At 40.8% G+C, this 16,767-nt stretch overlaps 3 protein-coding genes across 3 annotated transcripts; all 3 read right to left on the bottom strand.

Moving 5' to 3' along the window:
• Positions 1-320: 320 nt before the first annotated feature.
• On the bottom strand, positions 321-2,645 carry LOC311272512 (uncharacterized protein). Its single transcript, XM_084378967.1, has 2 exons — positions 2,237-2,645; positions 321-2,110 (listed from the first exon to the last, which is right to left on the bottom strand). Exons 1-2 carry the CDS (start codon positions 2,406-2,408, stop codon positions 1,266-1,268), a joined length of 1,017 nt encoding a protein of 338 aa, XP_084235093.1. The 5' UTR covers positions 2,409-2,645; the 3' UTR covers positions 321-1,265.
• Positions 2,646-2,957: 312 nt separating this feature from the next.
• On the bottom strand, positions 2,958-16,169 carry LOC311273046 (uncharacterized protein). The gene is made up of 4 exons (XM_084379913.1): positions 14,427-16,169; positions 13,441-14,269; positions 5,422-5,570; positions 2,958-5,262 (listed from the first exon to the last, which is right to left on the bottom strand). The coding sequence occupies exons 1-4, from the start codon at positions 14,596-14,598 to the stop codon at positions 3,665-3,667; spliced, it is 2,748 nt and encodes a 915-aa protein (XP_084236039.1). The 5' UTR covers positions 14,599-16,169; the 3' UTR covers positions 2,958-3,664.
• LOC311251894 (uncharacterized protein) lies at positions 7,249-10,703 on the bottom strand. Its single transcript, XM_084344556.1, has 2 exons — positions 10,473-10,703; positions 7,249-10,340 (listed from the first exon to the last, which is right to left on the bottom strand). Exons 1-2 carry the CDS (start codon positions 10,642-10,644, stop codon positions 9,508-9,510), a joined length of 1,005 nt encoding a protein of 334 aa, XP_084200682.1. The 5' UTR covers positions 10,645-10,703; the 3' UTR covers positions 7,249-9,507.
• Positions 16,170-16,767: the final 598 nt, after the last annotated feature.

Here is a 16,767-nt window from a genome sequence, read left to right as displayed (position 1 = left end):
TTACACTGTTCATGTTCCGTCGGTGGAATTTACGTTTTGTTTTGTTCCGCTCACAGTTGTTGGCATTTTTACAGACCGTGTTTTAACCCTTTTCATCTTAAATATCTCATTTTAGTACCACTGTCCAAAATGATGTGTCAAACACTCGAAACACCAAAAGGTTCACCCTTTGAGTTGCTTTTTTAATGTAAAAAATAATTTAACAAACTAACTGTAGCTGTCAAGTAAATGTAGCCGCTAAAAGAATACTATAGTTGCCTCTGAAATGTAGTGAAGTAGAAGTGCATGTAACTTAAAATGAAACTACTTAAAGCACAAAATCTGTTTGTTCTCTATTTAATTGAAGCTATACAACTTTAGACTTCAGTTTGAATCTTGTAGCTTTATTGTGAGAATAAATACATGAGATCAAAAAACAGCAGAACAACACATAGCACACAACATACATAGAAGTATAAAATCAGATGACGTGCTGCCGACAAAAGAGAAAAGGCTCCAACACCACTAGAGATAGTTTCTCAGCTTCAGCAGAGTTCACAGTCCACTCATGTAAACTTAAATAAAAATAATTCAACAGTTCAACAGACTTCAATGACAACGTTAAAAATGTTCTGCATCATTACACTAACATTTTGTGGCCTCGTCTCAATGGGAAATTGTTCACATTCAGTTACAGAGACGAAGCTGTTGCAAAAAGTATTTCATTGATGGTTTCTCCTGCGTGTACTGATCCTCTGGTGTTTTTCTGAGGATGTGATTTGAGCAAAACTGCTGCAATAATGCAGCTCCTCACCTGTCAGTTATCTTATATACCTTAGCAGTTGAGACAGACTAAAGCATCTGTGTGACAGCTGTTGAAGTTATACTGCTTCTCACCAGCATATATATTAATCATTAAAGCTGCTGTAAGTGTTGCTGTAGTTTCAGCTAACTTCATGTCCATTCTGTTCTGCAGTTGGCAATCCCCTCTCTCCTCTTTACGTCACCACATGAATGTGTAGCAGTGATCACCAGACATAACAGCAAACAGGAGGTTCCTGCTCTCTGAGTGTTCAGAAGCAGACAGCACCGCCTCTTTATGGAGAGCTCTGTCCTGATTGGACAGAGTGGTCAGGGATACCACAAAATGTCTATTCTCTGATACTGCATGAGCAGGTGGAGGAGGGACATGGGTTAGTGGACAAACAATCTGTAACAGTGATTGATGTTGGAATATAGAGCAATTTAACACTTATCTTGATGAAGAAATATCACTTACAGCAGCTTTAGGCCTGAACAACCTCCTGGGTTTGGCAGGTGAACATATTTTCACCTTCATGAATTCTTTTGTGCCTTTTCATCTGTGACATCCAAGAGAATTTCATGCCGCAGGTTTTGCAAACGTAAGGCTTCTCACCTGTGTGAATACTCATGTGGGCCAACAAGATATGACTACGTTTGAACGCTTTGCCGCAGGTGTTGCAACGGTAAGGCGTCTCACCTGTGTGGATTTTCATGTGGCGCAACAAGTTACTAGAAGATCTGAAATCCTTTCCACAGGTTTTGCAAGGAAATGGCTTCTCACCTGTGTGGACTCTTATATGAAGAATTAATGACTTTCTTATTCTGAATGTTTTCCCACAGGTGTTGCAAGAAAATGGCTTTTCGCCTGTGTGGATTGTCAGGTGAGCATTAAAGTCAGACTTATGTTTAAAATCTTTTCCACATGTGTCACATTTGTAGGGCTTTTCATCTTTGTGAGCATTATGTCTTTTCTTTGGTTTTGGCTGTGCAGCTTTAGTTTTTCCTGAGTCTCTCTGTTTGCCTCCTTTCTGATCTTGGCTCTCAGCTACATGAGAGTTGTGAGAGAGGAGCTGGTGGTCACTTTCTGGTTCTGGTTCTGGTTCACTGTGGTCACTTTCTTCATGAGGAGTAATCAACATAAAGGTATCAGTCTCCTGCTTCAGTACGAGCTGCTCTCCCTCCTGACTGCAGCAGAGTTCCTCCTGTTCCTCTTTAATCTGTGGAGGCTCTGGGTCCTCTTGGTCCAGACTGGAGCTCCTCTCCTGGTCACAGAACAGCTGGTCAGCGAGAACCTCGTCCTCCGTACAGACATGCTGCTGTGGGAGCCCTGGAGGGACACAGAGTAAAGGGAAGAGGATACTACTGTGATGGTGGTGAATCTGAAATACAGACAGGCGAGCACATATAGAAAAAGAATGTCCATTTCTTGTCTAAAATATCATCTTTTACTCACCTATCTTGTGTAATTTCATGTCGGGTTTCCAAACGATATCCAGCAGTTTGCGCTGCCGGTCGATCTCCTCCTCGTACTCGACGATAGTTTTCTGAAAAACTCCGAATATTTCTTCAGCAGCAGCAGTTAGTCGCTCGTTGATGAAACCTCTCAAACACTCGACAGAAGACATTTTTATTTAATTACAATGACGTTTTACTGATAAACCAAGCCAGCCTGTTTCAGTGAACACCTCCGGGATTGACGACTGTCGTTTTCTTCTGTTTACTTCCGCGTGGTGTTACACTGTTAATGTTCCGTCGGTGGAATTTACGTTTTGTTTTGTTCCGCTCACAGTTGTTGGCATTTTGACAGACCGTGTTTTAACCCTTTTCATCAGAGCTGTAACAGTTAGTGTCTCGGTATCATTCAGGTCTTTCCATGCCAACTCACCCAGAGTTCAATTTACTACTTCCGGGTCATGTCATGGATGTTCTTTGAATAAACAAACAAAGAATAGTTAATACAGTCCACAAGTGCATGTCTGTATATAAATATCTTCCTATACAACGACGTTGCTGGAATTCAAGGAAATTCAATTCAAATTTGCTTTATTGGCATGAATGTTACAAGAACTATGTAGCCAAAGCATCAAGAATCAATAAAAAACAAAACGAATACAATTCACGATTCACAGAATCAAATATATACAAATAAATACAAATAAATTAAATAAATAAATAAAGAAAGAAAAAAGTATATATACATTTATACTGTATACCCTGTGTGTGTGTGTGTGTGTGTGTGCTGATGAAGTGCTGTCTCTCTCTTATTTACATATTGGGTGTCATTAGGCAGTTACAAGTTGTTATATATAATGAAAAATATATAAACAGTTCATATTAAATGATGATGATAAATAATAATACATAAAATAAAGAAATGAAAAACAACAACAATATTATATCATAGCAATAATGGTTGTGATCAGCATTCGTGTGTGTCTCTAGTCTCATGGCAGAGTGTTACATATTGTGCAGCTAACTTTACAAATTGTGGATCTTCTCCCAGACAGACTTTTAACAGCTCATCACATGTTTTTCCCTGATACGATGGATCTGCTGCAGTTATCTGCTGTAGGAAAACCTCTCTCAGTTTGGTACAGGGGGCAGGAGAGGAGGAAATGGGCCTCAGTTTCTATTTCTCCTGAAGAGCAGTGTTTACAGACTCTTAATTCTCTGGGCTTCCATTCTTTCTTATGCCGACCTTTTTCAACCTGTAGTTGATGGTCGGTGAGTCTGTACATTGTTAGTGTTCGAAGGAGAGAGAGAGAGAGAGAGAGAGAGATGTTTCTATACAACGCCCGGGGGGGCCAGTGGCAAATTTCCCTTATTGTCTACCCCTGAATTTAACACTTATCTTGATGAAGAAATATCACTTACAGCGGGTTTAAGTCTGAAAAACCTCCTGGGTTTTGCAGGGGAACATATTTTCACCTTCATGAATTCTTTTGTGCCTTTTCATCTGTGACATCCAAGAGAATTTCATGCCGCAGGTGTTGCAAAGGAAAGGCTTCTCACCTGTGTGAACTCTCTTGTGGTCCAACAAGACATAGCTGTGTTTGAAAGCTTTGCCGCAGGTTTTGCAAACGTGAGGCTTCTTACCCGTGTGGATTCTCATGTGGGCTAACAAGTTACTAGTAGTTCTGAAATCCTTTCCACAGGTTTTGCAAGAACACGGCTTCTCACCTGTGTGGAGTCTTTTATGACATTTTAATGATGAATTCTGACGGAAGCTTTTCCCACAGGTGTTGCAAGAAAATGGCTTTTCACCCGTGTGGACTTGTGTATGACAGTTCAATGCTGATCTCTGACGGAAGCTTTTCCCACACTGGTTGCACAAATATGGCTTCTCACCTGTGTGAACTCTCAGGTGCAAATTAAAGTCGTACTTATACTTGAAATCTTTCCCACACGTTTCACATTTGAAGGGCTTTTCACCTTTGTGAACATTATGTCTTTTCTTTGATTTTGACTTTGCAGCTCTAGTTGAGCCTGAGTCTCTACGTTTGCCTCCTTTCTGATCTTGGCTCTCAGCTACATGAGAGTTGTGAGAGAGGAGCTGGTGGTCACTTTCTGGTTCTGGTTCTCTGTGGTCACTTTCTGGTTCTGGTTCACTGTGGTCACTTTCTTCATGAGGAGTATTCAACATAAAGGTATCAGTCTCCTTCTTCAGTACAAGCTGCTCTCCCTCCTGACTGCTGCAGAGTTTCTCCTGTTCCTCTTTAATCTGTGGAGGCTCTGGGTCCAGACTGGAGTTAAACAGATTTTCACCTTCATGAATTTTTTTGTGACTTTTCAGCTGTGATGACCAACAGAACCTCATCCCGCAGGTTTTGCAAAGGTAAGACTTAGGCTTCTCACCTGTGTGGACTCTCATGTGGCTCACCAAGTTACTAGAAGACCTGAAATCCTTTCCACAGGTTTTGCAAGGAAATGGCTTCTCACCTGTGTGAACTCTATTATGAAGAATTATTGACTTCCTTATTCTGAATCTTTTCCCACAGGTGTCGCAAGAAAATGGCTTTTCACCTGTGTGGATTGTCAGGTGAGCATTCAAGTCGGACTTTAGCTTAAAATCTCTTCCACATGCGTCACATTTGAAGGGCTTTTCACCTTTGTGAGCATCAAGTCTTTTCTTTGGTCCTGGGTCTGCAGCTCTAGTTGATCCTGAGTCTCCATGTTTGCCTCCTTTCTGATCTTGGCTCTCAGCTACATGAGAGTTGTGAGAGAGGAGCTGGTGGTCACTTTCTGGTTCTGGTTCTCCGTGGTCACTTTCTTCATGAGGAGTAATCAACATAAAGGTATCAGCCTCCTGCTTCAGTACAAGCTGCTCTCCCTCCTGACTGCTGCAGAGTTCCTCCTGTTCCTCTTTAATCTGTGGAGGCTCTGGGTCCTCTTGGTCCAGACTGGAGTTCCTGTCCTGGTCACAGAGCAGCTGGTCAGCGAGAACCTCCTCCTCCTTACAGACATGCTGCTGTGGGAGCCCTGGAGGGACACAGAGTAAAAGGAGGAGGATACTACTGTGATGGTGAATCAGAAATACAGACAGGCGAGCACATTTGGACCCCTGTATATTTAAACTATTTGGATTATATATAAAAAAAGAATTTCTGTCTCATGTCAAAATAATCATCTTTTACTCACCTATCCTGTGTAACCTTATTTCGGGTTTCCAAACGATATCCAGCAGTTTGCGCTGCCGGTCGATCTCCTCCTCGTACTGGATGACAGTTTTCTGAAAAACTCCGAGTATTTCTTCAGCAGCAGCAGTTAGTCGCTCGTTGATGAAACCTCTCAAACACTCGACAGAAGACATGTTTATTTAATTACAATGACGTTTTACTGATAAACCAGCCTGTTTCAGTGAACACCTCCGGGATTGACGACTGTCATTTTCTTCTGTTTACTTCCGCGTGGTGTTACACTGTTAATGTTCCGTCGGTGGAATTTACGTTTAGCTGACGCTCGCCATAGCGGCTATGAGTTACCATGGCAACACCGGCAATTGGGGTGATAACGTCACATTTGGCCTCTGATCGTTTTTTAAAATTATGTTTACATAAATGAATGATGAAAATGCAGTTTAATTCATGGTTCACCTGTCAGACCTTATTGAAATGTTTAAGTTAAAATTGTTGTGAGAGGTCACTTCCTGTCTGAGTAACGTGACACGTGAGCCGGAAGTTGTGACAGGCGTACACGGTAATTATTCTGAATATTGAAATTTGTGTACCTTTTGTATGAGAAAATAACCTGTTGCGTAACTTTGTGGAGAGAAATAAAGTGGTTGTGGACATCAGTGAGAGGCGTGATTCTTTTAGCCAGAGTAGATACAAACCTCTTTAATAATGTGTTGAGCTGAAAACAGAGGATACATCACTCAGCAGCTACAATCAGTCTGTTGATTGCATTCAGCCCTTAACACTCAGTAATGACACTTCAAATCAAGCTGTGATTTGGATCAAATGGTTTCATCATCACATTCTTTAATTTATCAACTTCAAGTTGACAGAGTGAGTTTGACCTCCGACATTTTTTCTGTAGTTAAGAATCTCATTTTAGTACAACTGTTCAAAATGAGTTGTTTTTGTATGTAAAAAAAACATTTTAAAAAGTAACTGTAGCTGTCAAGTAAATGTAGTCGCTTCAAGAATACAACAGTTGCCTCTGAAATGTAGTGAAGTAGAAGAGCATGTAACTTAAAGTGAAACTACTTAAAGCACAAAAACAGTTTTATTTTGTTTTTATTGAAACTTTACAACTTTAGACTTCAAATACATGAGATCAAAAAACAGCAGAACACGTAGAACACAACATACACAGAAGTATAAAATCAGATGACGTGCTGCCGACAAAAGAAAAGGCTCCAACACCACTAGATAGTTTCTCAGCTTCAGCAGAGTTCACAGCTCACTCATGTAACTGAAGTAGTGAACAAAAATAATTCAAAAGCTCAACAGACTTCAACGACAATGTTGAAAATGTTCTACATCATTACACTAACATGTAACTTGTGGCCTCGTCTCAATGGGAAACTGTATTCATTCAATTACAGAGACGTAGCTGTTGCAAAAAGTATTTCATTGATGGTTTCTCCTGTGTGTACTGATCCTCTGGTGTTTTCTGAGGATGTGATTTGAGCAAAACTGCTGCAATAATGCAGCTCCTCACCTGTCAGTTATCTTATATACCTTAGCAGTTGAGACAGACTAAAGCATCTTTGTGTGACAGCTGTTGAAGTTATACTGCTTCTCACCAGCATATATATGAATCATTAAAGCTGCTGTAAGTGTTGCTGTAGTTTCAGCTAACTTCATGTCCATTCTGCAGTTGGCAATCCCCTCTCTCCTCTTAACGTCACCACATGAATGTGAAAAACCTCCTGGGTTTGGCAGGTAAACAGATTTTCATGTTGATGAACTCTTATGTGCCTTTGCACCTGTGACATCTGAGAGAATCTCTTGCCGCAGACGTTGCAAAGGTAAGGCTTCTCACCTGTGTGAACTCTCACGTGGTCCGACAAGTCGCTAGAGGAACTGAAATCCTTTCCACAGCAGTGTTTCCCCTAGAATTTTTTTCAGGCCCGGTGGTACCCACCGAAAAAACCCTAAACAGACGAGACGCGTGGGATGGTGTATTGGTGCAGTCGGATTAAGTCAGGTGGCCCAGCAAGCAGTCTGCAATTCTGCAATTATTATATTTGCATTCAAATTTTTGGTCACCCAGAGTGTATTCAAGATCACAAGGAGAGGGTGACTTATTAAGGTGCATTCTTTGCATATAGTTACTGTATATATATAACCTAACCCTCTGGGATGGTCCTCTTTTAACAGGCTGCATATGCTGACGGCATAAGCGACAAAACATCCCTACACATAATTGAGATTCTGGTACGGCTGCTGTCACCGGTGACAGATTACGGTAATGGCAGGGAGCACTGAAGGGGAGGGGGGGACATTTGACAGAGGAGTTGACAAGCAGTGGATGAGTGAGAGGCGAACTTTTGACAGGTGTAGTGGAATTTGAGCAGCGTTTTAGAGGTATTTTAGTGGTTATTTCTTTGTTAATAATAGTTTGATCTTGTCAATATTACATTAGTATTGTGTGTGTATTGAGCATTTTTGTAGTGTATTTTTCTGTGTTTTTGCCGTGTTTTGCTGCATTTTGCCGCATTTCCCCGTTTTTTCCCGATCTTAGCAGTTAGCATTAGCAGTGTCATTTGCAGTCGCAGTTTTGTAAATAGTGTAGGTAATAAAGATGTTGAGAAGATCCAGGAGGGAGATAAGAGTCCCATCCAGATTTGTGGAGGAGGATGGGCAGGAGCAAGAACAGGAGAAGACAGGAGGAGTAGCAGCATCACTTCCACAGGAAATAGGCTAACGTTAGCACACTTTACACTAGAAATTTATTCCAAGCTTTATTGTAAACATGTTCTTCAATATCTGGTGTAATTTTTCACATTGGCTTTGTCTCAAATTGCTTTACTATTACTTTTTTATTTTATTTTACCAGTTATATTCACACTCTGAGGAGTGTGGTGTGGACCTCTGTCTACAGCTTGACAGAAACTGTTTCAAGGACTTCCACTGCAGCTAAAAAACGCCAGAAATGAAAAAGAAGAACAAGCTGCAGCATGGACAATGAAAACTGTAGACAAACCAAACTGCTTGAGGATATGTAAAATAAGTTAGATTTCCTTTCTACAATCTCCAAATGTTTTGATATGTTCATTTTTTATTGTTTATAAAGTCAAACCTGCTGAAAAATCAAATCCGCATTTTTGTTTTTGTTGTCATTACACATTTAAAACACATTAAAATGACATATACTTGCCAGATTTTGAAAGGTATGCTTCTCCTGAAAAAAGGGGCAAAATAACTTACACAAAGGACATTTTCTGACACATTTATTTAAAAAAAAAAGACAAACAGGACCAGGCGCTCTGTTATAACTCTGTTATAACTATAGGAGTAAAAGGGTTTTAATATTTTTTTAACAAATAGAAGTTTTTTATTCATTTTATTATAACAGAGTTACATACATTTGATAATGCCTGGGAAAACTAGCCTATTGTCTGTGTTATTTTCATCATTATTGCTTACCAAAAAAAAAAGAGAGAGAGAGAGAGAAGCTCCTCAATCAGAACAAACATATAAGCTAAACAACAAACTGTAAACTTACCATGGGGAGTGTGGTACAACCAGGGGCTGTAGTTATGGTTATTAGGCCATTCGGGATCCCAGCCAGATGTTCTGTGTTTAGCTGTATTTATTTTTTTTTGCTGGGTTAACGTTACCAGTCGGTCCGGGCCCGCGGGTCACCCGTCGGACAGGGGTCGGCAGTCGGACCGGTGTCAGGGGCAGTAACGGTCCTCGAGCAGTCCCCCTCTCCACTGCAATCTGCCCCCCTTTCTTCCGTCTCACCTGCACCTGTCATTTTTTCTGGAGTTGCCTCTGTTACTCTCCCTTCATCTATTTTCCTTGGCTCCGGAGTCTGGCAGTAAAATTTTATTTATATTAAGTTGTCTGTCACCCGCGACATTTTGTCTTTTCTTCGGCGGCGCCATAGTTGGTTAGCTAACAAACCTTAAACATCCCAGAAAATATGGCCGCGCTCTCACCAGCGGTACGCGCATCGTTACTGGCCGACGAAGCAGGTTGACTCGCGTTGCGCTGCAGAGGCGCTCCTAATGTAAATGATTACTGATTTATGAATGAATTGATAGGTGGCTTATTTTTGGCATATTGATTTTTGTTTTTCTTGGCCTGGCGGCGGGGCTCCTTGGCCTGGCCTGTACAATGGTAGGGGAAACGCTGCACAGTTTTTGCAAAAGTCACTCATGTGGATTCTCATGTGGCTCAACAAGTTACTAGAAGATCTGAAACCCTTTCCACAGACTTTGCAAAGGTACGGCTTCTCACCTGTGTGAAGTCGCATGTGCCCCAACAAGATATGGTTATGTTTGAAAGCTTTACCACAGGTGTTGCAAGAATATGGCTTCTCGCCTGTGTGGAGTCGTGCATGACTGTTCAATGCTGAACTCTGAGTGAATCTTTTCCCACAGGTGTTGCACAAATATGGCTTCTCACCTGTGTGGACTCTCATGTGCACACATAGGTCAGATTTATATTTAAAAGCTTTCCCACATGTGTCACATTTCAATGGCCTCACAACTTTGTGAGCATCAAGTCTTTTCTTTGATTTTGACTTTGCAGCTTTAGTCGATCCTGAGTTTCCATGTTTGCCTCCTTTCTGATCTTGGCTCTCAGCTACATGAGAGTTGTGAGAGAGGAGCTGGTGGTCACTTTCTGGTTCTGGTTCTCTGTGGTCCCTTTCTGGTTCTGGTTCTCCGTGGTCACTTTCTTCATGAGGAGTAATCAACATAAAGGTATCAGTCTCCTGCTTCAGTACGAGCTGCTCTCCCTCCTGACTGCTGCATTGTTCCTCTTTAATCTGTGGAGGCTCTGGGTCCTCTTGGTCCAGACTGGAGTTCCTGTCCTGGTCACAGAGCAGCTGGTCAGCGAGAACCTCGTCCTCCGTACAGACATGCTGCTGTGGGAGCCCTGGAGGGACAAAGTGAAATTAAGAGGATACTACTGTGATGGTGAATCAGTATATTTCTGTACATTTAAACTATTAGGATTATATAAAAAACGTATTTCTGTCTCTTGTCAAAATAATCAACTTTTACTCACCTATCCTGTGTAACACAATTTCGGGTTTCCAAACGATATCCAGCAGTTTGCGCTGCCGGTCGATCTCCTCCTCGTACTGGATGACAGTTTTCTGAAAAACTCCGAGTATTTCTTCAGCAGCAGCAGTTAGTCGCTCGTTGATGAAACCTCTCAAACACTCGACCGAAGTCATGTTTATTCAATTACAATGACGTTTTACTGATAAACCAAACCAGCCTGTTAAAATGAACACCTCCGGGATTGACAACTGTCGTTACTTCCGCGTGGTGTTACACTGTTAATGTTCCGTCGGTGGAATTTACGTTTTGTTTTGTTCCGCTCACAGTTGTTGGCATTTTGACAGACCGTGTTTTAACCCTTTTCATCAGAGCTGTAACAGTTAGTGTCTCAGTGTCATTCAGGTCTTTCCATGCCAACTCACCCAGAGTTCAATTTACTACTTCCGGGTCATGTCATGGATTTTCTTTGAATAAACAAACAAAGACTAGTTAATACAGTCCACAAGTGCATGTCTGTATATAAATATCTTCCTATACAACCGACTTTGCTGCACGTGTAATATGAACAACAGATCATTGTTACATTATAGGCTATATATGACAGAAATGAACCTCTTTAATAATGTGTTGAGCTGAAAAAAGCAGAGGATACATAATATAACCATAAGTAAGTAGTTGGTGGTAAATGACAACCGGTAATAACTGCTGTGTTGATAAAAAGAAGAATCAAGTGTGAAGAAATTATAATGGATGGTTGAAATATGTATTATTCTGCATCAGTTGATTGAATGTGCCCTCATCAGTTGAATAATCCATAAGTGAAAATGTAACCAAATATACAAGAAAAAGATCCTGTAATCAAATGCTGTATACAACACTGTTGTTTATAGCACTGTTATTATTTTAAAAGAAATGCAGTCAGCAGGGCAGTGGAACATATCAAGGAGGAGACTTAAAAAAAACGTCTCACAGCTGCAGCACAGTGGTGTGTGAGGTGAGGAGGCTGTCTTGACCAATGTTGGCATGGGTGGGCACGTTTAGCCTCGTGCAGGGAAATACCAGAGGCAGCAAAATTTTACATTACTGCACTCAGCTTTGGAGGACTCCTGGAGATTATTTCCATTTTATTGGCGACTTTTTGAAACTCTGAAAAACCTTTTTGAACACACAAAGAATAAGAAGTCGAGACACAACAACGGGTCATTGGTAGATTGAGAGTTTATAGCGAGGAATATTTTGAATTCACTTTTCAGATAAGAAGCAAATTTCTCATCCTTTAGAGGTGAATCACATCTCCATCTTCCACTTTTCACAGAATGTCTGCCAATAGAAAGGTTCACAACTGCATGATCACTAACAACAATATTGCCAAACACACAAGCTGCCACACATTGCACCAATGATTCACGTATAAAAAAATAATCAATTCGAGTGTGGCATTTGTGAGGGGTGAATAGGATGTGAGCTCTTTATCAGATGGGTGGAGGGTTCGCCATGTATCAACAAGATTCATTTCTTCACAGACGGCCGAGAGAGCACTAGCCTGCTTTGACAGAGGTGAATTTTGAGGTGGGTGTCTGTCAACTAAGGGATTGAGCAGACAATTCAAATCTCCTCCAACTCCAGCTACTGTTGAGGATAGCGCTCCAAATTCCAAGAAGGCTTTAGTTTGGAAATCTGGGGAATAATTTGGTGGGCAATACAGATTCATAATGGTAATTTCTTCACCATGTAAGACGCCATTAATAATCACAAAGCTTCCGTATTTATCCTTGACACACGTCTTCAATTGAAATTTGAAGATTTCTATGTATCAGTACGACTACCCCTCTGGGGCTAGTGAGAGAGCAAAAATAAATTTGACCAACCGAGAGATGGGTTGAGACGTTCATTGTCATCTAGGCGTGATTCTTATTAAGTCCACATTTACCCGTTCCCTTTTCAGTAAAGAATAAACCTTTCTCTGCTTCACCTTCCCCCGTAAGCCCCTTACACTCCATGAACAAAGTATTATCTTACTGGACTGCATCAGCATACCCGTAGATATAGTGAATTAATCTCCCATGAAGATAGAAGATATGACTCTATGTTTCTCACTCTGCACCATTGTATCATTTGTTCAACTAACATAATCGACTGTGTTGCTATAATGATATACTTGATGTGACTGGCCAGTACTGAGCATGAAATACAAACACAAACACAGAATCTGAACAGTACAAAACAAGAAATACATAGAGGGGGTCCCTCCCCCTGTTGCAGGGGGATTATTGCCCTGTAAGGCACCTGAGAGCCAGCATGCTTCTCATTAAGAAAATAAACTCAAATTGCTTGAAATAAGGTCACTCCAGTTACTAGAACACAAAAAACCAAAGCAAGTGGCGTGGAAGATTGTTGTAAATTGTGGCAAATAAAATAATTAAATCAAATGTCAAATAACAAAGTTCCCATCATTTCAATTATGCATAAGATAAAGAATAGTAGTCACCAGTATGACCGGATGTGGTTGCTGGTCAGAGTCGGGCTTAGGCACCAGGGAGCGGTGAGCCCTCTCTAGCTTAACTTGGCCTCCCTTGGTATCCATGTTGAGAAAATTCGGGAGCCAGCACTCAAAAAAGTCCAAAGCATCACTCCCCCCCATATTCTTTGGCATATTGAAAATGCGTATGTTCTTTCGTTGTCCTGTTTTCAAGCTCGTCTATGTGGTCTGAGACAGAGACTTTCTTCTCCAGGGCTAAAATTTCTGTGTGTGAGAGGACGGTTCCATCTTTTTGTTGCCATTTCTGCTCTTAGATTGTCTCTTGTTGCCTTGTCCAAAACTGTTTGAGTCATATTTTAAGTGAGAATATTAAATATGTCGGGTGACCCCCATGACTTATACTTTTAACCAAAGAACTACATTTTTTGTCAATCAAAATTAACGTGCTATATTGACAGCCTCAATTAAGTATGAAGGTCCTCAGGGAAACAGCTCTTCACCTTCATGAATTTGTACGTGCTTTTTCAGTTGTCTTAAATGACGGTATCCCTTACCGCAGGTTTTGCAAGGGTACGGCTTTTCATCTGTGTGGATTCTCATGTGGACCACCAAGTGACTGGAACGACCGAAAAGTTTTCCACAGGTGTCACAAGAATATGGCTTCTCACCTGTGTGTGTTCTCATATGTTCCCACAATTTACCAGAAGATCTGAAATCTCTTCCACAGGTGTTGCAAGGAAATGGCTTCTCACCTGTGTGGACTCTTATATGAGCGTTTAATGCTGATCTCTGACTGAATCTTTTCCCACAGGTGTTGCACAAATATGGCTTCTCACCTGTGTGGACTCTCAGGTGTGCATGCAATTTGCACTTAAACTTAAAGTTTTTCCCACATGTGTCACATCCGTAGGGCTTTTCAACTTTGTGTCTTTTATGTCTTTTCTTTGGTTCTGGCTCTGCAGCTCTAGTTGATCCTGAGTTTCTACGTTTGCCTCCTTTCTGATCTTGGCTCTCAGCTACATGAGAGTTGTGAGAGAGGAGCTGGTGGTCACTCTCTGGTTCTGGTTCTCTGTGGTCACTTTCTGGTTCTGGGTCTCTGTGGTCACTTTCTTCATGAGGAGTAATCAACATAAAGGTATCAGCCTCCTGCTTCAGTACGAGCTGCTCTCCCTCCTGACTGCTGCAGAGTTCCTCCTGTTCCTCTTTAATCTGTGGAGGCTCTGGGTCCTCTTGGTCCAGACTGGAGTTCCTCTCCTGGTCACAGAGCAGCTGGACAGCGAGAACCTCGTCCTCCGTACACACATGCTGCTGTGGGAGCCCTGGAGGGACACAAAGTAAAAGGGAGAGGATACTACTGTGATGGTGAATAAGAAATACAGACAGGCGAGCACATTAGGACCCCTGTATATTTAAACTATTGGGATTACATAGAAAAAATATACATATTTCTTGTCTAAAATAATGAAGTTTACTCACCTATCCTGTCTAACTTTATTTCGGGTTTCCAAACGATATCCAGCAGTTTTCGCTGACGGACCATCTCCTCCTCGTACTCGACGATAGTTTTCTGAAAAACTCGGAATATTTCTTCAGCAGCAGCAGTTAGTCGCTCGTTGATGAAACCTCTCAAACACTCGACAGAAGACATTGTTGGTTATCTACAACTAAAATAATTAGCTGCGCCACAACTACGAAGGTAATTCAAAGCACTTTACTCGCGCCTCTGGTGTTTACTTCCGCTGGCTGTCACACTATTTGGTTCCGCCAGCGGAAGTGCTCGAGATTTTCGTTCCGCAGACAATTGAGATGTTTTATTTCAACTGATTTTGAGCTCATTCACAGACAATAATAACGTACTAATAAAGTACTTATGTGTTTACCATTTTAGTAGCAGCTAGTCGAGGTGGAGCCAAGTTCACATTGGCTATTGATTGATAACAAGGCATAGGAGCTGCGATTTTTGCTTTAGCTGTCAAGTAAATGTAGTGGAGTAAATATTACATGACCAAAATATTAGGTACTCAAAGTGCAAATATCTCAAAGTTGATTTTTATTTATTTTGTTGTTGGAATGGTTCAATATTTCATATCTGAGTAGCCTGTTGGACGTCTGAGGACATGAATTCACACAAAAATTAAAATGAAGTTTTTATTTACTCACCAGCATTTGGATGGAAAGTTGGGTAAAGTTTTGTGGTCCAAAAAACATTTCTGGAGCATCACAGCAAAACAGTGCATTCTACTAAAAGACTGAGGTAGGTAGGGACTTGTTTTAAAACATTAATAAACAACCAAAAAAAAAAAACCCAAATAAAATGGCTCCATACAGCATGTCTGGCATAATCCAAGTCTCTGGAAGCCCCAAGATCCCAAATGGGACAGGATGGGCAAGCTTTTAGCTCAGCAGCTATAGTGACAATTTCGACTTTAAAAAGAGTGCAAGTAATGTCTTCAAATCAATTTGGGATCTCAGGGCCTCCGATGAATTATATTATCCTGGACTAGCTGGAGCTGTTCGGAGGCTTTTTATTATTATTATTATTATTTTTAATTAAAACTTGTTTCTTTATGTTTTGAAACAAGTATCCATATACTTCAGTTAAATGCAAGCTGTAAAGTTCTGTTGAAAAGGATTTTGTTGATGAATTGGACACTGGTTCTGTGACATGATGTTGTTTCACTTGTGTGTGTGTCTTACTTAAGTTTAATTTATTTACTTTTATCACCTTTATTTTACCAGGAATACTTTCATTGAGGTTTAAAATCTCATTTACAAGGGAGTCCTGGCAAAGAAAGCAGCATAAAAACAGAACGAACAATTGACTTAAAGATTAAGTACACCCAAAAACAAAACTTCAGCCATTATCTACTCACACTCATGCTAAAGGAAAGTCAGGTGAGGTTTCGTCATCCACAAAACATTTCAGGAGCTTCACGGCAAAGCAGCATTCTCTTAAACAACTTCTGTAGATGGGCACTTGAATAAAAACATGAAAAAACAACATAAAATAGCTCCATACTGCTCGGCCGGTATAATCCAAGTCTCCCAAAGCCCCAAGATCATTAACTGATGGAATCTTCACTGTAGCTGTGAAGCTAAAAGCATTAGTTTGCAACCTGTCTGAAGTGGGTATACAAGATGCAAATAATGTCTTTTCAGATGAATTTGGGCTGGGCTGTCAGAGACTTGGATTACTCTGGACAAGCTATATGAAGCAATTTTCTGTTTTTTGTGTTTTATTTCACGTTTTAAAACAAGTCCCCATCTCCGGCAGTTGTTTAGGAGAATGCGGCAACGCTTTTTCGCCGTGAAGCTCCAGAATTGTTTCATGGACTACGAAGACTTCAGCCGACTTTCCATACGCATGGGGTTGACTAGATAATGACTGCATTTTTTTTTTTGGGTGAACTTATCCTTCAAACCAAGCTGCAGCAAATTTCACATAAAAACAAAGACATTAAAACAAATAAAGCCTACATCAGACCTATTCAACTGAAGGCCTGTGGGCCGAATGCGGCCTTCTGACAACCTCATTCCGGCCCTTTGCTCATTTTGTTAATAGGCTAATTAGCCCATTCATTAGTTATGTCTGTCAATAAGCACACAAACATGGAAGCCCAATACGGTCATGGGTCAAACATAGTATTTCCTGCCTATTCATGTGATAAGGAGTTAAGTTTTATCCCAAGGTCTCAACTTATTTATGTCCACATGACGGCGTAACACATTTTTTTCTTTACTTTTGTATAATATTTATTTTTTTATTTTGTAGTTGAATAGGCCTGTGTGCAGGTACAGGACATGTGCATTCACTGGT

This window comes from Pagrus pagrus (genome assembly GCF_965226575.1).
Source record: "Pagrus pagrus genome assembly, chromosome: 2".
Classification (NCBI taxonomy): Eukaryota; Metazoa; Chordata; class Actinopteri; order Spariformes; family Sparidae; genus Pagrus; species Pagrus pagrus.
Note: the sequence above shows the minus strand (reverse complement) of the source record. Positions and strands in the feature narration are given on the sequence as shown.